At 41.9% G+C, this 24,299-nt stretch overlaps 2 protein-coding genes across 2 annotated transcripts in view; one reads left to right on the top strand and one right to left on the bottom strand.

The window, feature by feature from the left end:
* Positions 1 to 5,109: 5,109 nt before the first annotated feature.
* On the top strand, positions 5,110 to 18,000 carry LOC121867888 (ionotropic receptor 40a-like). The gene is made up of 16 exons (XM_042368009.1): positions 5,110 to 5,185; positions 5,440 to 5,602; positions 5,952 to 6,061; positions 6,658 to 6,833; positions 8,002 to 8,103; positions 8,520 to 8,596; positions 8,868 to 9,113; positions 9,457 to 9,584; positions 10,033 to 10,154; positions 10,508 to 10,874; positions 14,977 to 15,122; positions 15,760 to 15,849; positions 15,959 to 16,125; positions 16,831 to 16,972; positions 17,195 to 17,290; positions 17,536 to 18,000. The coding sequence occupies exons 1-16, from the start codon at positions 5,140 to 5,142 to the stop codon at positions 17,545 to 17,547; spliced, it is 2,190 nt and encodes a 729-aa protein (XP_042223943.1). The 5' UTR covers positions 5,110 to 5,139; the 3' UTR covers positions 17,548 to 18,000.
* Positions 17,983 to 24,299, bottom strand: part of LOC121867851 — a 20,604-nt gene continuing 14,287 nt past the window's right edge. The window contains exons 4-5 of the mRNA XM_042367974.1: positions 20,578 to 20,746; positions 17,983 to 19,757 (exon numbers count right to left, since the gene is read on the bottom strand). Of these exons, the coding sequence (XP_042223908.1) occupies positions 19,207 to 19,757; positions 20,578 to 20,746 (720 nt within the window). The 3' untranslated portion in view covers positions 17,983 to 19,206. The remainder of the gene's footprint in view (positions 19,758 to 20,577; positions 20,747 to 24,299) is intronic.

Raw genomic sequence — 24,299 nt, 5'->3', positions numbered from 1 at the left:
GTAAACAGGGAAACCAGATACCAGATGAACATCGATGCCATAGAGAAATCCGACTGCGAGAGAGATTTAGGAGTAATGATAAGTAGGAACCTTAAGCCAAGTAAACAATGTGTTTTTGCTCGTAACAAGGCTAATAAAGTACTTGGGTTCATACAAAGGAGTGTTAGTTACAAGACTAGCGAGGTCATCCTAAAACTGTATCATGCGCTTGTGAGACCACACCTGGATTACGCAGTTCAGTTCTGGACACCGTATTACAGAATGGATATAGAATCCTTGGAAAGAATTCAGAGGAGAATGACAAGACTAATCCCGGGCATTAGGAACCTTGAGTATAGAGACAGGTTAAAGCATCTTAATTTGCACCCTCGAGAGACGTAGAGCGAGGGCGACCTGATAGAGGTGCATAAGTGGAAGTCAGGGCTAAACAAAGGGACATTACAAAGGTACTCAAACCATCCAACCAGGAGCGAACTCGTAACAGTGGTTTTAAATTAGACAAATTTAGATTTAGGCGTGAAATAGGTAAACACTGGTTTGGAAACAGAGTAGTGGATGAGTGGAACAAGTTACCAAATATCATCATTAACTCGAATACGCTGAATGGCTTCAAACATAGGTTGGATGCTTGTATGAGCAATAGGGGTTGGGTGTAAACGGGACTGCCCAGTATGGGCCAATAGGCCCGCTGCAGTTTCCTCCATTCTTGTGTTCTTGTGTTGTGTTCTTGTGTTCTTTAACATATAAACAGAGGGCTTTTGTCCGGGCCCCGGTTCTTCGTTATCAGTTTTTCTGCTTCTAGGCCACAATCTGTGTGATGTGTTGTTGTTTTCCTCATTTAGTTGGTTTAGTATGGGATCCTGTTCTTGATGGATTTTTTCCCATATTGCATTTGCTTGGGTGTGTATGCTGGTGTTGAGTGGGTCTATGCCGTGTTCTGTGTGTATGTCTTGTACTGTTAGTGTGTATGGTGGTTGGTGTTTTGCCGCTCTTCTGAGGGCTATATTTTGCACTGCTTGAAATTTAAGTTTGTTTGTTCTTGTGATTGTGTTCAGAGGTACCGGAGGGTATTCTAAGTGTGGTCTCGTCAGTGATTTGTATAGGAGCAGTTGCGTGTTGATGTTTAATTGGCGGAATCTTCTGAGCTTTGTAAGTTGTGATTTTGCTATTGCTATTCTTTCATTGATGTGGGGGATTATTCCGTTTCTGGTCATCTTGAGTCCTGATATTTTTCCGTTGGCAGCATATGGTATTTGTTGGTTTTTAACAATATTGGGGTAGGATTTTGTTTTTGCGATATGAATTATTTTGAGTTTTTGGATATTGGTTTTTATCTTCCATTTCCTTTCATAGTTATTTATTATCTCTATTTCTCTGCTCGTGGAAGGAGCTGCAGGACCTTTATATTGGAGATCTCCAGCCGGCAGATGACCTCTCTTAATTAACACTAATCTGGGTGTGTCTAGACCGGCTGTTAGGTCAGGTAACAGAAGTGCTGGCTGGACCATGGAGATATAATCGGGTGGAGGCGGCGACGGTGTATAGAGCTGTCAGTATACTGCCAGATTCTGGGGATAAATTAACTATTGTCTTCATTTTGAAGGTTGCTGCCACCAGACCCCCTCTGGGCAGTATGTAGCTCGTTAGGTAGCGGGCAGAGTGGACTAGGCATTGGGGGGTTAGGTTTTTCATTGACCAGATCGATAAGGGGAAAGAAGGGTGAAAACATACATGTCTTAACTAATTTATTCCTTATACAACATACTGCATTCCGGTAAAATACAAATGAGTTGGCCTTCCTCAGAAGAACAACGATGATTTTGATACCCTTCTTACAACATCACTCAACACGTCGGACTGCTCCACCTGTATGGAATATAGCACCTTAGGTCATCATACATAGTAACACCATCTCACCTCCCTGTAGCACCAGCTCACCACACCTGTTATACTCTACACCTGCAAGTATGGGACTCCTTGTAATTTCTAGGTACACATATCAGGCACCTCGTTCACACACCGCCCTCGGTGGGTAGAGACGAGGGTTTCACCAAGACATACCAGTACTGTTTCTACGCCTGGTATTATAGGTCGCTCCATGACGACCGCGGAAAGCTATTTCATTATGTATTCCTACTCATGTGGTGGTATGCCGAATCCACAGGTTCACAGTGGATTAGCACAGCTGGGAGTAGTCACCTCACATGGAGGGACGCTCATAATGGCCGCCGTTCTGGTGAGTCAGAGTGCGCGGGGACTTGGGTTGATGGCAAGCACGTCTGAGAAATAATGCCTGATGGGCCGTTATCACACACCCTAACATTACTATTTCACTTTCTACATCAGGCAAAGGTTTAAGGTATTATAACTGCTATAAGTCTTGTTTTAGAACTGAATACAATCCGATGAAGTTCACTGACCTGGGATGATGAAAGGAGCAAGCACGTCTGAAGGCCGATGCCCCCCCCCTCCTCTCTGTTTAGGCCTACAGTTTCCAATCTTTAATTTTCCCTTTGATTTCTTATGGTTCCCACATGAATACTTTCCCGTACATTACAACCTCATGTCATATAAATACTTATTTTAATCCTAACTTACATACCAGAATACGGTTTGGGTTTGACCGTTCTTGGGCTATATCATCAACCCACACCTGGAGTCCGGGTGCAAGGGACGTCACCCTGAAACAAAAGCCGAATGTTCATGGCGTGGGTATATCCACTTCACTTAAAACTGTAATAAGGGATCCTCTCTCACACATTGCACTACTTGAACACAGACATAAGATTCTCTGATCACTGTACATGTCGGGGGTATACGTCACGTGAGGATACGAGGTGTATTAAGTTCACACCGATGTATACAAGATATTTCCTTTCAAGTATAGTTTCTGGGTCACTTCCAACACCTCACATAGTTCTGATACATTTATCCTTTTTCCAGACCATTGTTCTCATGTATTTTCATATGATATCTGCGGAAGTTATGTTCGCTACACGTTCACAGACGTAAATAGTATGACCTTCAAACCCTGATCCACACTTAGTCCTACAGTACACTAGTCCGGCTCAACTGGACTTTCCCGATCATCTTATACATACCTTGAGTTCTCCTTAATGCTATGAATACATACAATTAATATTATATACCCGTAGCTGGGTACAATTCATCAAATAATTCCGTAACATTCATTAGGTGAGTTAGTCTTTATCAACGATTCCCGTTTTCTGAGATTTTACCAGCGCGGTGGATTTGAATGTTATGCAGCGTAATATGAATTAAAGGTTTTAGGAATGACACTGATGTGCGCAGTACATAGATGGTTTAGCCAGCCGCGCTGCTCCCAAACTGTGGTTGGCAAGAACCCACTGCCTGCCTCCACACCTCACCAGTTACCGACATGTACTGCTAGTTCACATGAATTATTGTCTTACTGTTTATTCATAAATACATTGCTAATATGTAAGCCAGTGAGAAAATTAATTAAACTTTATTATTCACAAAAATATATACAAATAATACAATAAACATCTGTGTAAATACGTTGTCAATATGTACAGTACATAATCCTACTGGCCACTGAAATGAATGAGCTTTGTGTATATCTGACAATTCTTTACCTTAACCTGAGTTTGTAACTTAGGAGTCCACTGTTCTGCAGCTTATGCATATCTTACTTGCAAACAGCTTTCGGCAACTGCTTTAATCAATAGGTGTATGTGATGTTTGCTAGGTTTTGTATCAAACATGTGGTGAGGTAGTTTAGGAAATACTTCTCTGTTAGTGTAACTTGATAACACTGTGAAAATCTACTCTTCCTTAAGTTAGATCTGTGTTTTGTCTACATGACATGGTTACTCTAATTTTTTTTCACAATTAACACAGATATCTATAACATCATCTGAAGGATCTATCAGCCCCCCTTTGGATTTCAACATAATCAGAGAATGCATCTGGCCAACATTAGTGCTTACATCAACACAAGCTTCACAGTGTAGAGTTTTATTTAACCGAAGCACAACTAAGCCAGCTGTATATGCAAACATTTTGTTGGAACATTTGGACAAATGGAAACTGCTAGGAACATAAGTATAATCATGCTCCTCATTAGGTAAAGATGACTCAGACAACACGTTATCTATAACTCTATGTTTCAAAACAGAGGTATTAATAACATTCACAGAGAGAGTGTTCACCTCTAACATTATTTATTCAGCTGCTAGGCACAGTTTCTAGTGGTAAACAGTCGCCGCGGCTCAACCTCTTTTACCAACCACAATTGGCCGCCTGCAGCTCAGAGTGACCTCAATAGTTTCATATTATTATTTTTTTTAAATCTTATTTTAACTACTGTGAATGGTTGATATTTCGGTGGTGCAAGTAAAAAATATGTGGCATTCATTGACAAATATATTCGTAAACACACAACCAGGCATCAGGATACAAGGAAAAATAACCATATTCCTATAAAAATTATGGTTGTGTTGGTGCTAAGTAATGGTGGGATTTTGTCCAAATGGAAATTCGTGTGGTGGGAATTTGTCCAATGGCAAATGGTATGGTGGGATTATTTTGTCCAATGAAAAATAGTATGTGGGATTTTTATCTAGTGCTACACCCGTTTACGTGAGACCACATTTATCTCAATATCTTCTAAAAATCTTGTAGTCACGGTCACTTATCGATTCCTTGGTTTACTTTACCTCTGTCCTATGTCTTAGAATCTCTCTCGGCTCTCACTATGAACCTCGGAATTCATCTCCTATTAACGTCGCTATCAACGTGTCATTATTTCCAATTATTCATTTTCTTTGGTGAGTTTATTAAAGAAAACGATAGTCGCTGGTGCTAATTTTATGGATAACTATATAATATTCTTACCTTATTGACCAGATCATAGAATCAAGGCAGATAGATAGGATTTAAACCGGTTCTGAAGCCTAATTGACAGTATATGACTGGTTTGGAAATATAGGATCGTATAGCCACTCAGACTCAATATTGCCAACCAAGCCTCATTTTGGCAATCAGGTTAATCATGTTTTTAGACCCTGATGTATAAATAAACTGTATGTAAATGATCTAACAATGTCGTAATTCCAGGTTGAAAGAAGCACGACCTGGGACAGTACCTCCAGCATGAAACCTCGTGTTCTGTTGGGCATCATAGTGCTCATAAGACATCGTGAGTATTATGATGTGAAGTCTGGGAGATTCAGAGCACCTTCACTGTAACGCGGGCTCTCTCTCTCTCTCTCTCTCTCTCTCTCTCTCTCTCTCTCTCTCTCTCATATTGTTTATAAACCATTTTGTTAGTGTAAAAAAATATACACCACTGAAAATATTTACCATACCAAAAGATATTTATTATTCAGGTCGGATTTTGTCGAATAATAAATGATGTATTAAACCAATAAATTAATCTATGCAATATACCAGTGTGGATGTTATGTGGAGCGGAGGAGTGTGGAGTAGAGAGTGCCATCTGTGAGACGCCAGCCAAGCCATCTGGAGCAGTTGGTGTCTTGGCTAATCCATCTGCTACTCGGCTACCAGTGATTGGACCAGCTGTTGCTTTACATTCACTCTATCATATAGTCGGGTTAGTTACTGTTTATGGGTCACTTGAATATTAGACACCCCAGCTTATTTTACCTGATAATTGAAACATCATAACGCGACCTAGAGATTAACTTAGAATAGGTTAAGTCAGGTTAGGTTAGGTTAATTAGGGTTAGGTTAGGGTAGGTTGGGTTAGCTGAGATTTGGTTAGGTTAGTTTAGGTTAGGTTAGGTTAGTTTAGGTTAGTTTAGGTTAGGTTAGGTTGGGTTAGCTGAAATTTGGTTAGGTTAGTTTAGGTTAGGTTAGGTCAAACTTTTTAAATCCTTTCTTTCCTCCCAAATCATTCTGTGTTTGAACTTATCTACGTTTTGTTTTCTTTCTCTTTACAGCGAAGAAAACACAGAGAAGAATGAGTCAGTGTTGGTGTCGCTATTGTCATTCTTGTTGCAGCAGACTTACAGACGTCGTGTATACATTATTTATGACGACTTCTTCCCAGGTATGTGCGTGTGTGTGTGTGTGTAAGAGAGAGAAAGAGAGTTCAATAAAACACATGATTGGCAATGAAGAACAGTGAATGAAGAACAGTGATTGAAGAACAGTGAATGAAGAACAGTGAATGAAGAACAGTGAATGAAGAACAGTGAATGAAGAACAGTGAATGAAGAACAGTGAACGAAGAACAGTGATTGAAGAACAGTGATTGAAGAACAGTGATTGAAGAACAGTGAATGAAGAACAGTGAATGAAGAACAGTGAATGAAGAACAGTGATTGAAGAACAGTGAATGAAGAACAGTGAATGAAGAACAGTGAATGAAATACTTGTCTATGCTCGTCCTTAAGTCCAGTTACTTTGTATTGATAGTGGAAAATAGTTTTAAATATTAAAACAAAAAAATTAGGTATTTCATTAATATATGCAGTAGGTCGAGGAACTAAAGTATAGATAAGATATAGTACTCAAGGTGGTATTGCAGGTATTGTACTCTTGGGGTCATTATCTAGTTGTTGTACTCAAGATATAAAGTTCTTGTACCCAAGCTCATTCATATATTGTACTCATTAGGATTATTAATTTTTTTTACAATAACAGGAGTATCAAAGACGGTCAAGTCGTGCTACAAGACCTGGAGTGACATAACCATTCTCAAGTATGACTCGAACCCCACCCAGCTAGAGGAGACGTTCGGATCGCCTTACCATGGAGGAGAAACACAGACAGTGGTCACCCTCTGCTCCCCAAACAACACTAATAATATTTTCCGTGTGGTGAGTCTTCTTCCTTTAACCTGATGACGCAAATTAGCAGTTTTTCGCTCATTTTAGCAGTTTTTCCTCGTGATAGATTTTTTTTTACCTGTTGGCTCAATTATCATTTTTCCGCTCTTGTTAAGCGCAAACATAGACTCTCATTTTTTATTCTGTTGTTATTTTCCTTCCCTCAATGATGCTCACCTCATGGGTTATAAATACTTTACTTTTTACTTTTACTTTTATCCTCTTCACCGCTGATCTGTTCGTTAGCCGCTTGGGCGATCGGTCACGTCTCTGTCACGCACTGTTGGCAAGTACTGGGCATGCACAGGCTCCTGAGTGTATCTGAACCTGCTTCAGTGTTGGTTAAGTCTGGTCTTGAAAGAGCTCACACTCGGTGCCGTCACAACACTCTCTGACAGATTGTTCCAAAAGTTCACAACTCCCATTCCGAAAAATTTACCCCTCACAGTTTTCTGTGCTTGTAGCTTCTTCAACCTTGAGCTGTGACCCCTTGTGGGGCGAACGTCGGCCAGCTCCAGGTAAGGACACTCAACTGAGTAGTGCCTCCTGAGATGCTTATACACCTCAACTACGTCGCCCCTTGCCCATCTGTAGTATAAGCTAGGCAAGTTCAGGCGCTCCAATCTCTCAGGGTAGTTGAGGTGCCGTAGTGCAGGCACCAGTCTGGTGGCCCTCCTTTGGAAATTTTCAACCAACTGACAGTCCCTAGCATATATAACAGCTCTTAGACGTTAAAAAGATTCAGTACTTATATATTAAATATTTCTTCATTAACTTACTGGGGTCAAAGTTATTCTAAGTATACAGTGAAACTTCTATCACTATTACCATAACTAAAGTAATATTCTGGTAAATATTTAATGTGTTTGGTTATGTTATAGAGAGTAAAACCTAAGTAATGGTGTTATTACCTTCGCTGGATCAAGGTGTACACAAGACTGTTATAATCTATTACTTCTTGGGGATATTAAGTCTTTTGCTACGTCAAATATTTTTTTTGCTTATATTCTTTTTTAATTTACTAACCTAACCTAACCTACTCCTTCGCCGGGTATAGCGTTAAGTTGGTTAATATTAAAGCAAAATAACCTGGGGTGTCTAATCATCAGGTGATCCCACTTTGCAGTGATTCATTTTTTTCATATTTATATTACTTAAGGTACGTCAACACTCCCTCGAGTCACCCTCCATCCGCTGGCTGGTCATTGTGGAGGATGACATCATTAATAGCCTCCAGGAATCTCTCAGGGAAGGAACACAGGTGAGGTAATAATAACTTATCTCTCAGTTAAGGTCTATGAGTGAGGTGAAATAAGTTAAGAGGGTTATTTGCTGTGGGAAGGGCTCAACCCGCCTCCTTATTTGTCCATTTTTCTCTATTCTTAAGTGCACCTGATAGAAATGTGTTGTAGAGAATAGAAGTAATATCACGATGTTATAGAATATTAAATCAGCTTCACGATCTATAGTCTCTGGGTGATATCTGTGCCATCTCAAAGCTTCAGTATTTTGCTTTCATCTATTAAGACAAATAGTATCAGTGTTTGTAAGTAAAGTAAGTGTAAGGGCTGAGGGGGGGGGAAGGGGACTGGTAGTAGGTAGCCCCTCACTCATCTCTCACAACCATCAGTGTCTGTAAAAAAGAATAAATAAAGATAACAAGATTTGGTCCCTCAGGTGGGTATGGCAGTGAGAGTCTCAGATACCCGCTACAGCATCCACTCCTCTTACATCCACCCCGACAACACCATCAGGTACGTCTAACCTAACCTAACCTAACCTAACCTAACCTCACCTAACGATCAAATCAATCATGTAAAATGTAATGTTGTTAATTGCTCTAGGAAGGTCGTATTTAAACAAGGTTACTACACGTTATATACACGATCTAAAGTCATAACCTGAGTCATCTGGTAACATTTGGTGACCTGTATTTCCTGACATGAATTATATTTTGCTCCAGGTATCAGGTCAGTGGGAATTGGTGACCTGTTTTATCTGATAATGTCCCTCATTATCTCCCAGGTTTGAGGTCATTGGGCTGTGGGATGACCTGAGGACCTCCAGTGGCTCGAAAGGTCACATCTTCCAACCCATGTTCCCTGATCTAGATATCCTGTACTTGGATTTCATGGGGCGAGAAATGACTGTTGCAGCTGTGAGTAATTGGCCATGGTTCAAACTCAAGTACTTGGAAGATGGAACACCTTTACCTGACGCTGGCATAGACGTCAACGTTATCACCACACTCAGCCACAAGCTTAACTTTACGTGAGGTTTTTATTTTATTTTCTTAGATTTTATTGCCGGTTACCTGAAAATTAAACACCCCAGCTTATTTTACCTGATGATTCTACACCCCTAAATTACCTCATTGATTTTGTTACCGCTTACAATACAACCCCATCAACCACCATTATCACCACTTCTACGCCTCTGCCGCTTCCACCACTAACACTATCACGTTCACCACCTCCACCACTTCCACCACTACCACTAACAATATCACGTTCACCACCTCCACCACTACTCCTACTTCTAACACCTCCACAACTTCCATCGCCAACTGCTCTACCACCATTATGTTCTACCACCACCACTACCACCCCTACAGGATGCGGGTGGTGGAGCCAGAAGATCGTGGTTGGGGCGGCCCTAAACCAGACGGACGCATCACAGGCATGGTGGGGATGGTGGCCAGACATGAAGCTAACTTTGCCATTAACGAATTCAGTGTGACAAGTGAGTGTCTATGTCCAGGGAAGGTATTAGCGGTAACCTGGGATTATATCTATATATCTGTTGGATCATCTGAAGATTAGCTGAAGATTAGACACCTTAGCTTATTTCACCTGATGATTAGCCACACTTAACTCAACCCAACCCAACCCAACCCAACCCAACCCAACCCAACCCAACTCAACCCAACTCAACCCAACTCAACCTATCCTAAGCCAATGCAACTTGACCTTAGGGTGTTAAATAAACCTAGGGTGCCTTATCTTCAAGTGATCCTATCAGTCTTTCTTCCTACTTCACTAATCTATACGAAATGCTAAAATCTGGAAATAAGAATAAATCAAGTAAATCTGTATATCGTGACGAAGAACCTGATTGGTGTGTCCTGTGACCTGTGTCCTGTAACCTGTGTCCTGTGACCTGTGACCTGTGACCTCTGTCCTTCCTGCAGGATTGAGGGAGACGGTCGTGGACTTCACTAACCCTTACTACCTCGAGTCCACCACTTTGACCTCTCGAGCACCCAAGGAGAAGAATCGAGGACTAGCCATCTTCCATCCTTTTTCATATCAGGTGAGATAAGAGAGATAGTGAGAGGTGTGTGTGTGTGTGTGTGTGTGTGTGTGTGTGTGTGTGTGTGTGTGTGTGTGTGTGTCTGTGTGTGTGTCTGTGTGTGTGTCTGTGTGTGTGTGTGTGTGTGTGTGTGTGTGTGATGAGGGAGATGCAGGGATGGAGAGGTGTAGAAAAGGTAGGGAGAATAATTAGGAGAGGAAGTACAGATCCTTTGACACTTAAGCGCAATTCAGAAGAGGAGTAAAGGAGGGAAGAGGGAAGAAGGGGGAATTATCAGTAAAAAAAGGCAGAAAAAGGTATGGAGACAGAGAGGAAAGAAGTTGATAATATTTTTTCCTTTTTTTTAATTTCAGTTATGGATATTATTGATTCTGGTGACTATTTTCATGGGCCCTCTAGGCTACCTGGCTACCTGGAGTCATGACCATTGCCTGCAGAAGTTGAGGTTACTCGTCCTAGGAGATGGTACTGTTTGTGTCAATGAAAACAAAGTAGCGGAAAATGTGATTGACATTTCCTCAAAGGATGTTTTAGTAGGAGGGATGTCATACTCGAACCAGTCGTCCTCGAAGTCAGGGAGGACGTGGAAGGCGGTGATGGCTACTTATTCCTTCAACATGTTCAGGAGTGTTTTGAATCAAGGGAACTTCATCTACGCTAAGGCCTGGCCAATCAGACTGGTTCTTTTCTCCTGGTATGCCTTCTGTATTATTATGTATGGTGAGTATATGTTATGTGTGTTTTGTGAGTCTTACTTGTCTTTCTCAAGCACTGATACACACACACACACACACACACACACACACACACACACACACACACACACACTGGCAAATTGTGCCTGAAACGTGTCATATTGAGGGATATCAACTCTTTCATCACCTTCTTTCACATGGACGTGGAGGGGGCATTGCCCTCTTCTGTGGAAGCATTATGGGTACGTGTTGTGCCACGGGCCCACCCGCGCCACACTGCTTCTATCATAATCTGTGTGTCATACCATCCGCCTCGCTCACCCACCAGAGACACTCTTATCAATCATTTCATTACCACCTCAGAGTTAGGTACCCATGTGCCAAGTTAGTATTATGTGGGGATTATAATGAAATTGACACCATTGATATCCAGGACCAGCTGTCACTATCACAAGTTGTGAACTTCCCCACACCCGGTCAAAATACCCTTGACCTTATCTTAACTGACTTAGCGGACCAGTACCAACCACCTCAACCAATGCCTCCTATCGGGTGTAGCACACACCTGTCAGTGCTCTGGTCCCCAGCTGCCACTCCCACTCAAGTACAGAGACCCTACATCAAGACCCACAGGCCGATTACTGACTCTGCAGTGCGTCTCTTCGGGCAGTGGATAGTTCACCATCCCTGGACTGAAGTACTTAGTGTGGATGACGTGGACATCAACTGGATAAATTATACCAACACCACCATGGAAGCTCACCACCACTTCTTCCCCGAGAAGTCCGTCAGATCTCACCCAGCTGATTTGCCCTTGATCACACCTCGGATCAAAAGACTCATACAACAGAGAGACAGAGCCTTTTATCTCAATGACCACAACCGCTACAGGTCCCTTCGCAACCGAGTCATCCGCGAAATATGCATTGCTAAGAAGTCTCACTATCCAACCAAATTGCAACACCTGAAGCAGACCAACATCAGTCAGTGGTATGGTAAGCTTAAAGAACTCTGTGGAATAAACAATAAGACACACCCCCTCCCCTTCCTTAGCCATCTCACTAATGTTGACGCAGCTGAGCAATCAAATAACCATTTCGCTACTATATGCCAGACGCTCCCCCGGCTTGACACAACCACTCTCCCTGCTTACCTACCAGCCCCCCATCCCACTGACTTAGTAGAAGAATTTGAAGTAGCAAAACGCCTGGACAAACTAAAGTTAGAACGCTCCACCACCCCCATTGACTTACCAATGAAATTCTTCAAGGAGTTCTCCCCGGAGCTTGCTAAACCCTTCTGTTCCATCACCAATGCTTCTCTCAGTCAAGCCAGATGCCCAGCTGACTGGAAGACCTCTTATGTATCACCAGTGCCCAAGTCAACCAGCTACGACCTATTGCAATCACCCCAATACCCAGCCTAATCTGTGAAAGTTTTGTGTTCGACTGGGCTTATGCTGATATTGCAGGAGTCGTAGACCCTCAGCAATTTGGCAACATGAAAACTTCCTCCACCACTCACTGTCTTGTCAGCTTTCTCGATTACATATACCGCCATCTCGAGAAACGAAAAACGTCTGTAGCTGTCTCCTCCATTGACTTCACTAAGGCATTCGACCTAGTCGACCACAATTTAATTATCAACAAAGCTATCTACCTCAGGTTTCGAAGAAATCTTTTACCATGGCTTACTGACTTCCTCAGTAACCGACTCCAAGCTGTACGCTTCCGAGGGGCTGTCTCCACCTTTGAGTTACTCACCTGTGGCGTCCCCCAAGGCACCAAGATGGGACCACTCTGCTTCCTTATGCTCATCAATGATGCCCTAAGAGAAACCCCTGCTCGCTGGAAATATGTCGACGACTCCACCATTGGGATCAGCGTCAACAATTTTGCTCCCGACTATACTGCCTTTCAGGATTTATTGAACAGTCTCCAAAACTGGGCCACCAACAACCATGTCACCATCAACCATACCAAGACCATGGTTATGCACATCAACCTCTCCTCCGACGTTTTCCCACCCCCTTCCTTTACTTTAGGTCCCAACACACTCCAAGTTGTAGATTCCACTAAGCTCCTCGGCATCACCATAGACAACAAACTAAATTGGAAACCACACGTCAGTGAAGTTGTCAAATCCTCCAGTTTCCGTCTCCACCTTCTCCGCCGTCTCAAGTCCCTCGGAGTTCCTGCCCCCGAGCTCCTCAGTGTTTACTCAACATTCGTACTTCCCAAGCTCACCTATGCCTCCCCTACCTGGTCTTCCCCCCTAAATGCCACACAACATAAACATCTAGAAAAAGTGCAAAAGAGGGCATGCAAGATTATTCTTTCCCCTTCCTACTCCACATATCAAGAAGCGCTCCTACTACCACCTCAGATCCCTCGCCGGAGAATTGCTGTTCGACACCACAACCGCATCCAGTCCATACGAGCACGAACTGATTGCTATATAAGGACAGTCCAGTCCCAACCATTGTAAAAATTATCAATAACTTGCAATTAACCAGTGTATTCACTCCCAGTCAATATTACTTTTTACACTGTCACTATGTTGAAATGCCCTGTAGTTTGAGCTTTTCCCCATCTAGTTAGTATATATCTTATTTGTATCACTTATGTTACTTGTATATTATTAGTAAATCGAAACCCATTCCCCAATAATGTAACTGTATATTTTCAGCCTTCTGCCTGCTATGCTCTTTCAATAAACCGTTAATTATTATTATTATTATTATTATTATTATTATTATTATTATTATGCAGTACATTAGGGTGTTAAAACCAATATTTTTCCTTAAACATTTCACCTATCAACCAATTTCACAGTTGCCAGTTTCCGCCCCTAGAAATATTGCTGATAAATTTTTATCCATTCATATTAGTCCTCAATTTTTCTTTTTGAGGCTAAAATTTTTCTCTTGAACAGTTTTTCCTTGAGTTGCCAATCAGGCATGGGGCAATTAATTAACTAAATCGTTAACTTCTACAAGTTAACGATTAAGTTTATTAACTTAGCTTAACTAGTTAACTTTTGAAATAGCAGTTTAACTTAACTTAATCGAAAGTTTGGCAAATTAATTGATTAACTTTGATTAATTATCAATTAACTCCTTAGAAAAAGTAACAAATAATATATAACACACCAGCCATTGAGCCCAGTGAGTACCCTTCCTGTACAGTGCGTGGCCAGGCTGGTGAGGGTGAGGCCTCCCTGCCTGCTGCCTCTCAGTTACTCAGCTGTCGTTGCAGTGTTCGTGTGATAAACACGCTCAAAGGGCGAGGTGTATATTATAATACTTTTTGCAAGTTGAAAAGACTTGAAAGTTGAAACATGAAACAAACATTTTCGTATACACATTATGGAAATGAGGCTATCACGGTGTTGTGGTAACTTGGTAAACCATAATTTAAGTATCTGACTTGAACTTGGCAGTTAACATTGAAAAGGTTGAGTTTAAACTTTCATTGATTATTATTCATTTGATATGCAGAATTCTTATTTTATCATGATATAATTTTCAAGTAAGAAAGTCTAACTTGGTTTTGCATACTGAAATAATAAAATTATTTACATGTGAAAAACTGTTGAGTAAAACATAAAAACGTCAAGAATTTATCATTATTTTACCTCAAGACTTATTCATACCAGGGAAGTAGTGTGCCAGACTGCCTCACTACCCAGGTATTCAAAGTACAGTATTCATTGACTCTTCTGGAAAACATTTACAGGATATTAAGTTATTTAATCCACATGAAAATTACCCAAAGCAAATTTAACACAGACTGGCTGACTTAACTTAATTAATTAATGTTAAAAAAATCAGGTTAACTTAACTGGAAAACAAAATAAACTAGTTAAATTTTGAAACTTTTAGCGGCCCATGCCTAGTTGCCATTGCCAACACCAAATAATGAATGATAAATACTTTCTTTCACACTCCAACAATACCTACTGAACTAAATATTTATTCTTCTATTCCTCCTCCTCCTTCCCCTCAAGTTCTCCTTCTACATACTTTCTCCTCCTCTAGGTAACTTGAATATACTCTTATCATAAAACATCTTAATAATTTAAAGCATTTATGAATTGATCTTCCCTCTCTCTCCCCTTGTCTTCAGCGTTGTACTCCGGCACCTTGACGGCCTACCTCACAAAGCCCACCTTTGAGAAACCTATTGACTCTCTGGAAGATCTTGAGGAGGCCACTCAAGGCCGCTTGGTCCCTGCCATTCAACAAGGTACCAGCCTGGAAGAGCTCCTTAAGGTAGGTGATGGTGGTAGGTGACAGTGGTACTATTAGTGATGGTGGTAGGTGACAGTGGTACTATTAGTGATGGTGGTAGGTAATGGTGGTAGGTGATGGTGGTAGGTGATGGTGGTAGGTAATGGTGGTAGGTGATGGTGGTTTGTGGTTTCATTCTTGTTATCCAGGACGATAGTGATAAGATCCTTGTGGTAGATTTGTGGGTTTTTTCAGTTTATAGTGATTAAAATCCCTATAGTACTTTGAGTACGATGATTTAACCCCTCGAGTACGATGATTTAACCCCTCGAGTACGGTGATTTAACCCCTTGAGTACGATGATTTAACCCCTCGAGTACGGTGATTTAACCCCTCGAGTACGGTGATTTAACCCCTTGAGTACGATGATTTAACCCCTTGAGTACGATGATTTAACCCCCTGAGTACGATAACTTAACCTCTAGAGCATGATGCCTTTATAACTTAAGGGGTTATGTCATCGTACTCAAGGATTTAATAAATACCTCCCAGGTCTCCCAAGTTACACTGTCCCACTCTGAAATTATGTATTGTTCCGAAAACACGTAAATATTGATGTTATAATGCACTACTGCGCTTCAACAACACTTAATAGCATTATGTCTTCTTTGCCTATTAGACTGCGGAGTTTGGAATCTTCAAGAGACTTTGGGATACAACTGACCCATCTAGGAGTTTCCCCTCTGGAGGTAAACAGGCAATGGATATGGTGAGTAACAGTGAGGAAACCGAATGTAAGACTTCATTGGAAAGTATTGAGTTATGGCTTAAACCTAACCTAACCTAACCTAACCTAACCTAACCTTTATTTCTCACAGGTCTTGACTCATGACATCGTGTACATCTCTGCCAAAATCAACTCGGAAATCCGCGCCGCACAGAAAGGCAGAAACCACTTCTATCACGCTCGCCAAACATTCTTCCCTCAGTCGTACGGTATAGTGTGCACCAGTGGCGCGCCATTCAAGAATAGATTTGATTCTGAGTGAGTTCCTTCGCTGTTACTTGTAGTGTAGACGTCTTGTTTACTCTTGTCTGGGATTTGGTAGGACGCCTGACACTCAGTCTTAAAAAAGTAACTGTGTCTTATTTATTACCATATGCTTCTAAAAAATTGGAACTCTGGATGCCCCTAATGGCGTATGTTGTACTGAAATCCCATCATTAGTACCAATACACTACTACCAACCTGTCACTATAAGCATCACCCAGGTCACCTTAAAACACAGTAAGGGACCACAGTCTCGAACTCTCGTACCTGTAATAGAGAGGAGACTGACTACACTATATAATCCAAAAGAAGAAATTTTTTTTTTACTTTTTTCTGATTATTATATCAAGTATTTTAGTCGCAGAATAAACACGTGTAACAAAGGGTCGATTATTGTTTATTATTGTTTTAGAAATTTGCTCATTGGCCTTGGTAATGGTTGTTTGGTTATCTTTGTGACCTTTACGTAGTCCTGAGACTGACCCAGCTAATTTACCCTTGAACGCCACATAACATGACTATCACCTGTCTTGTAATGTGAGTGTAAAGCCCCGTGTATTAGTACCTATTATGAACTCGAGTACTATAAGTCTAATTATTACTATGCCAACTGGTCGTCAATTCCTTCAGTGACAGCATTATATTTTGCCTCCCACTGTGTGCACCATCACCACCACAGTACGTCCATTTATCCACCAGACTGGGGAAGATGGTGCAGGCTGGACTAATAAACAAGTGGATGAGAGATGAACTCGAGAAGCTACGGAAATCAATGAAAAATAGGGACGACCAGGCCGAGTCTACCGTGGCAGGAGGAGCTCTCTCTCTCGACCACCTTCAGGTAATATTGCCCCCTTCAGTACCGAACAACAATATCCACTTAAAAACTTGAAAAGGGATATATAGATTATTTTTTTGTAGTTCATATGTGTTAGAATATTTTTAGTTGAGTATCTCCCTTAATGATGAAAAAGAAAACGATTACTGCTATTGAGGAGTAACTAATACAAATTTAATTTATGATATAAATTGTTATTGTAATTCACGATAATATGTTTTCTAGGGTGCATTCTTCATACTGGCCTCCGGGTGTTTTCTGTCAGCTGTGATATTCTTCCTTGAAACTACGAAGGGATGTGTCTCTCGTCCCAGCACAGAGGTGAGTGAAGTGCTTGTTCAGTATTGTACTTGGTGTGCAATATTTCGGATCACCTGAAGATTAACCCCCCCAGCTTAATTCACATGAAAATTAATCACCCAAAAGGAAAGGAAAGGTAATCAAATATAATCTAATCTATTCAAAAAGTTATTTCTTGTGATCTGAGTTATGGGTTTTAATGACAGTTGTTTGTAACCTAACCTAACTGAACCAAGGTAGTAAAGCCATATTTTATTTTCATGCAGCCGCCAAGGTAAACAACATTGGTAATAACTTCTCATAATCAGACTGAGTTGAATAAATTTATGCTCTTGGAGACACGTTAACAAAATACATGTTCGGGTTTTTTTTCATTTATAACATTAATTATTATCAGTTAGTGGTGGTTCAATTCCATCCATCTATTGTCTATCCACTGAACCTTTTCCACCTATCAATTGGGATTTATATTTGTAGTAAATAGAGTGAGTTAGTATTATGTATTACGTAAACTTGTCGCATTTCAACACACGTTTCCAACAGTATCATAACAGACTGGTTCAGAGGATTTGGAAATTTCCCATTATTGTGAATTTATCTGATTACATTAACATTACTTCACTGTAGTTAATTTGAGAGAGCCACTTGTGTAATCCTCTCATTATTCGGAGTTGTTATAGTTGGGTTAGGTTAATTGTATCATGTTTTCGTTAATAAAGTTATGCTGCATTTAACTCTCTCTTAGTCGCCATGATCTCTGTTGAATCTAGTTTGTCTTTATATTTTTAAATCACTGGTCCTAATTGTCTTCATTGTTGTATTATGTATATTGTATTGTGTATAGGAAGTGTATTTTAATGATATACAGTTATACTTTATTTTATATTTGTAGATTTAGATTAACATATACAGCCCCGTTGTTAGTTATTTAAGTTAGTTGAGCTGTGTAATAACACCAATCTATTTAACTTCTTCAGCTGACGCTAACTTCAGTTTTCATGACACAATCTGTACTATTTCATGACGTTAACTGTACTATTTCATGACGTTAACTGTACTATTTCATGAACGTAACCTGTACTATTTCATGACGTTAACTGTACTATTTCATGACGTAAACTACTATTTCATGACTTAACCAGTACTATTTCATGACGTAACGTGTACTATTTCATGACGTAACCAGTACTATTTCATGACGTAGCCTGTACTATTTCATGACGTTAACTGTACTATTTCATGACGTAACCTGTACTATTTCATGACGTAAACTATTATTTCATGACTTAACCAGTACTATTTCATGACGTAAACTGTACTATTTCACCAATAACACATAAATAGTTCTCTGGAATATTGTGAAGTCGATTCTGTTCTCAATCCAACTTAAAAAAAAAAAATAAATAAATATGTTTGTTGTGTTGGTACTTCAGGTTGGTTATGGTTAATGTTTGTTTGCATTACTCCCACGACTGGTAGGAGACCTCGCACGTCAACAAGTGAGGACAAAGTGGCTGTTGCAAATCGAATCATTTACGTATGATCTTTACTAAAATCTACAAGGCAGTGTGTATTGCATTTTCTGGGACTTGTATATTCTGAGTTATACTGTTGATTATTCCTAAATATAACCTTTACGCTCTCAAATGATCAGTGTACTGTAATATATGACAATAAACATGGATCATTTCATGTAATGGTAGGATAAACTTAACTAGATGGCCAAGAAGTATTAGTATTTAAGGTTTGGGTTCGACTTTTTTGTGTTCTGAGGGAGTCAAGGTGTGAGATTTTAGTGCGAGTTGAAGTGTGAGAAAAAGTCAGAATTTAGGTGGTAAGTGTGAGGTGGCATGAGGGTGTTGAGTATCAGCAACGACGTCTCACCAAACCTGGACCACCACTACACCGCCACCTCCCTGGTCGGTGGGATGAAGGATTCACACGGGAATCACTGGGCAGCAGCGTACCATGTTGATTAGCTTGTTGCCATTAACCAACTCACGTGTCAGTTGTACAATCACATAGTTGATGGGACAGTTGAAGAACACCTTCCAATGTGCTTCATTATCCGTCGGGTAATTTAGTCCATTCCAAAAGCCTTCAGTGTGGGCCAGGTTTGTGCACATGTCTTCCTTCACCATCCATCCGTCTAACTTCATACACATGCCTTCCAGTGTTTCCGGAACATTCCAGGTGTAGGTTCCAGTACTAGTCTTTCCTTCGAATGAGATCATCACATGGTTGGTCGGGCACATCTTGGAGGTACTCTGAATGCCTGTAGGAACATTGACCACCGAGCCACTGAGTAGGAACTCCGGTCCATTGAATTTCAAACATATGGCGTTCAAAATATCTGTCTTGTCTTGAATCTTTCTACCATTAATAATGGCTCCTAGTGCGTAGTTAGCATTACACTTCACTAGCAGGTTATTATTGTTGTTTAACGCATAACTCGTTGTCTCCAGGAGCGAGTTGTATAAGGTGCCGACTGTTGGGAGACAGAAAATGAGTATTAACAGAAAATGAGTATTAATTCTGATAACTTGGGCAACATGAGAATAAGGGAAATGGTGTTATGAAGGTCCTCCTCCTCCTCCTCCTCCTCCTCACACAAATTAATTAGGGAATACACTAACACCAGACGGCAATGTTTGTGTACAAAGATAATCCTCACTTGGAAGTTACAAAAAGCTTTAAGATGTATTAGTAATTGACAACACAAGCTGAGCAGATATTAACTTTTGACTAACAGATCAGCCTTCACGATGATAATTAGTGAATTTCTATGTATAATGTCAGTTCCTCACTCTGGCCGTTTCTCTGCCATGCAAGGCGACTCCTGGGTTGTGCCGCTATCATTACAGTGCAGTAACAACACACACATTGCAACACACACTAAAAATCACACACACACCAATAACAGCATGTGGAGTATTGCCAGGTATCTTGAAGGCTATTACAAGGTGCTCTATTTATCATTTTAATCCCCTCTCACCTCTGTGTAGAGTAGATGATAGGAAAAGACTTCTCCGAGGAAAGGAGGAAATAATCTAGGAGAGTTTTATCAAATTATTGTAGTAAGAGACAGGTAGATAAAGGCATAGAATACTTGCTTATATTCTCAGCTTCTTAACACGATCCAGCCATTCTTACGTGATCTACCTGTATAGCCTTGTTATCTCTTTAACCTTGTACCTGTATAAATCACTTAACCTTGTACCTGTATAAATCACCATCCACCTTGTACCTGTATAAATCACCAATATAAAACAATAAGATAAATCACCAATCTCAAAGTCACCACATACGAAAACTCTCCATGGCGTAGGCTTGGTTGCTGGGGCCGGTGTTGTAGTCGACGGTGGTGACGTCGGTGAATATGGAACAGCTGTACTTAGGGTCTTCAAACACATAACTAAACGCCTTGCATCCCGGGGTCACAGTACAAGCGGCCCCGCACACTACCCGACTTCTGTCCTGATATTATTGGCACACTGTTATTTCTTAGGTTAGGTTAGGTTTGTTGGTTAGGTTAGGTTAGGTTTGTTGGTTAGGTTAGGTTAGGTTTGTTGGTTAGGTTAGGTTAGGTTAGGTTTGTTGGTTAGCTTAAGTTAATTTAAGTTTAGCCTTCAAAGTTTTTCGCAGAAGAGATTAATATAGGTTAGTCATGAGAGCAGTTTTCTCATCTTTAGTTAACGCGAACTAATGTACTGACTGTTTATTACCCCCATAAAAACTTACTCACTTACAAGATAACTTAACTACTTTAAACACGCTACTTCGTTATTTATATGTCACTTAGAAAAATATGATTAATTACTTAAATTCTTGATAGTAATGATAAAAGTATCTTAATTTTTTTTTTCATTACTAAGAGCTATTGATGCTTGTTTTGTGATTAATTAGCACCAGGAAAGATGTGACACCGGGAAGAGGTGACACAGTTTATATGTGACACCAAGAAAGATGTGACACAGTTTATACGTGACACCAGGAAAGAGGTGACAGTTTATACGTGACACCAGGAAAGAGGTGACACCGTTTATACATGACACCAGGAAAGAGGTGACACCGTTTATATGTGACACTAGGAAAGATGTGACACGGTTCATATATGATACTAGACTATGTAAGATATAGTTCATACGTGACACTTCCCATGTGACACCAGGTAATTCTTCATATGACACCAGATACACGTGACACAGATCCTTTTTAAAGATCATATTGACGATGATATGTAATTATAGTCTTCTGAGGGAGACAGGTGTGTTGTGAGAGAGGCAGGTGTATTGTGAGAGAGACAGGTGTAGGAGAGAGACAGGTGTATTGTGAGAGAGGCAGGTGTATTGTGAGAGAGACAGGTGTATTGTGAGAGAGACAGGTGGTGAGAGAGAGCAGGAGAGGGGTGTGTTGTGGAGAGACAGTTTGTTGTGAGAGAGGCAGGTGTGTTGAGAGAGACAGGTTGTTGAGAGAGGCAGGTGTGGGAGAGAGACAGGTGTATTGTGAGAGACAGGTGTATTGGAGAGAGACAGGTTGTTGTGGAGAGAGGCAGGTGTGTTGTGAGAGACAGTTTGTTGTGAGAGGCAGGTGTGTTGTGAGAGAGACAGGTGGTTGTGAGAGAGGCAGGTGTGTTGTGGAGAGGCAGGTGTGTAGTGAGAGAGACAGGTGTATTGTGAGAGAGACAGGTGTGTTGAGAGAGAGGCAGGTGTGGCTGTGAGAGAGACAGGTTGTTGTGAGAGAGGCAGGGAGAGAGAGACAGTTTGTTGAGAGAGGTAAGTGGGGAGAGAGACAGGTTGTTGTAGAGAGAGGCAGGTGGTTGTGAGAGAGACAGTTTGGAGAGAGGCAGGTGTGTTGTGAGGAAGGGTTGTTGTGAGAGAGGGCAGGTGTGTTGTGAGAGAGACAGGTGTATTGTGAGAGAGACAGGTGTGTTGTGAGAGAGACAGGTTGTTGTGAGAGAGGCAGGTGTTGTGAGGGACAGGTTGTTGTGAGAGAGGCAGGTGTATTAGGAGAGAGACAGGTTGTTGTGAGAGAGGCAGGTGGAGAGAGACAGGTGAGAGAGCAGGTTGTGTGAGAGGCAGGTGATTGGAGAGACAGGTTGTTGTGAGAGAGGTGTGTTGTGAGAAGAGGTGTTGTGAGGAGGTGCAGAGAGACAGGTTGGAGAGAGGTGTGTGAGAGAGGCAGGTGTATAGAGAGAGACAGGTTGTTGTGAGAGAGGCAGGTGTGTTGTGAGAGAGAGAGGTGGACAGGAGAGAGTGTGGTTGTTGGGAGAGAGGCAGGTGTGTTGTGAGAGAGACAGGTTGTTGGTGGGGAGGAGTGTGCAAGGGGTGTATTGTGAGAGAGTCAGGTTGTTGTGAGAGAGGCAGGTATTGTGAGAGAGTCAGGTTGTTGTGAGAGAGGCAGGTGTATTGGAGAGAGGCAGGTTTGTTGTGAGAGGCAGGTGCAGAGAGAGGAGGTGTTTGTGAGAGAGACAGGTTTGGCTGAGAGAGGCAGGTACAGAGAGACAGGTTTGTTGTGAGAGAGGCAGGGTGTGTGTGAGAGGCAGGTGTGTTGTGAGAGAGGCAGGTGTGTTGAGGAGAGGCAGGTTTGCAGAAGAGTGTGTGAGAGAGGCAGTGTGTTGTGAGAGAGGCAGGTGTGTGTGAGAGAGGCAGGTGTGGTGAGAGAGGGCAGAGAGAGTCAGGTTGTTGTGAAAGAGGGGAGGAGAGAGGCAGGAAGAGAGACAGGTGTGGCAGAGAGAGTCAGGTTGTTGTGAGAGAGGCAGGTGTGTTGTGAGAGAGGCAGGTGTGTTGTGAGAGAGGCAGGTGTATTGTGAGAGAGGTGACAGGAGAGAGACAGGTTATAGGAGAGAGGCAGGTGTTTAGAGAGAGGTGTGCAGGAGCAGGTGTAGAGAGAGGAGCAGGAGGTGTGGATGGAAGGAGAGAGGCAGGTTATTGTGAGAGAGGCAGGTGTTGTTGAGAGAGAGGCAGGTGTATAGAGAGAGACAGGTTGTTGTGAGAGAGTCAGGTTGTTGTGAGAGAGGCAGGTGTATTGTGAGAGAGACAGGTTGTTGTGAGAGAACAGGTTGTTGTGGAGAGAGGCAGGTGTGTTGTGAGAGAGACAGGTTTGTTGTGAGAGAGGCAGGTGAAGGAAGGAGCAGGTGGCTGTGTGAGAGACAGTTGTTGTGAGAGAGGCAGGTGTAGAGAGAGACAGGTTGTTGTGGAGAGTGCAGGTGTGTTGTAAGAGAGGCAGTGTGTGAGGAGACAGGCAGGTGTGTGTGAGAGAGGTGTGGCAGGTGTGTTGGAGAGAGGCAGGTGTGGGAGACAGGGTTGTTGTGAGAGAGAGGTGTGAGAGGCAGGACAGAGAGAGACAGGTTGTTGTGGAGAGGCAGGTGTGTAGAGAGAGGCAGGTGTTGTGAGAGAGAGGTTGTTGTGAGAGAGGCAGGTGTGTTGTGAGAGACAGGTTGTTGTGAGAGAGGCAGGTATGCAGAGAGAGGCAGGTGTAGAGAGAGAGTCAGGTTGTTGTGGAGAGAGGCAGGTGTGTTGAGGAGAGAGACAGGTTGGTGGAGAGAGGCAGGTGTGTTGTGAGAGAGGCAGGGTTTGAGAGAGAGAGGCAGGTGTGTTGTGGAGAGAGAGGTGTATTAGAGAGAGACAGGTTTTACAGAGAGAGGCAGGTGTTGTGAGAGAGACATTTGTTGGGGAGAGAGGCAGGTGTGTTGTAGAAGACAGAGAGAGGTGTGAGGAGGCAGGTGTATTGGGAGAGAGGCAGGTGGGCAGAGGAGAAAGAGGCAGGTATTGAGGCAGGTGAGAGAGGCAGGTGTAAGCAGGAGAGAGGCAGGTGTGAGAGAGGCAGGTGACAGGAGGTTGTGGAGAGAGCAGAGAGAGCAGGTTGTTGTGAGAGGCAGGTGTTGTGAGAGAGGCAGGTGTGTTGGAGAGAGGCAGGTGTTAGAGAGAGGCAGGTGTATTGTGAGAGAGACCAGAGAGATGGGTTGTGGAGAGAGGCAGGTGTATTGTGAGAGACAGGTAGGGGAGAGAAATGTGTTGTGAGATAGAGA

Source organism: Homarus americanus, unplaced genomic scaffold (genome assembly GCF_018991925.1).
Source record: "Homarus americanus isolate GMGI-L3 unplaced genomic scaffold, GMGI_Hamer_2.0 scaffold37032, whole genome shotgun sequence".
In the NCBI taxonomy this organism is placed as follows: Eukaryota; Metazoa; Arthropoda; class Malacostraca; order Decapoda; family Nephropidae; genus Homarus; species Homarus americanus.
This window is presented reverse-complemented; position numbering and strand designations above follow the sequence as displayed.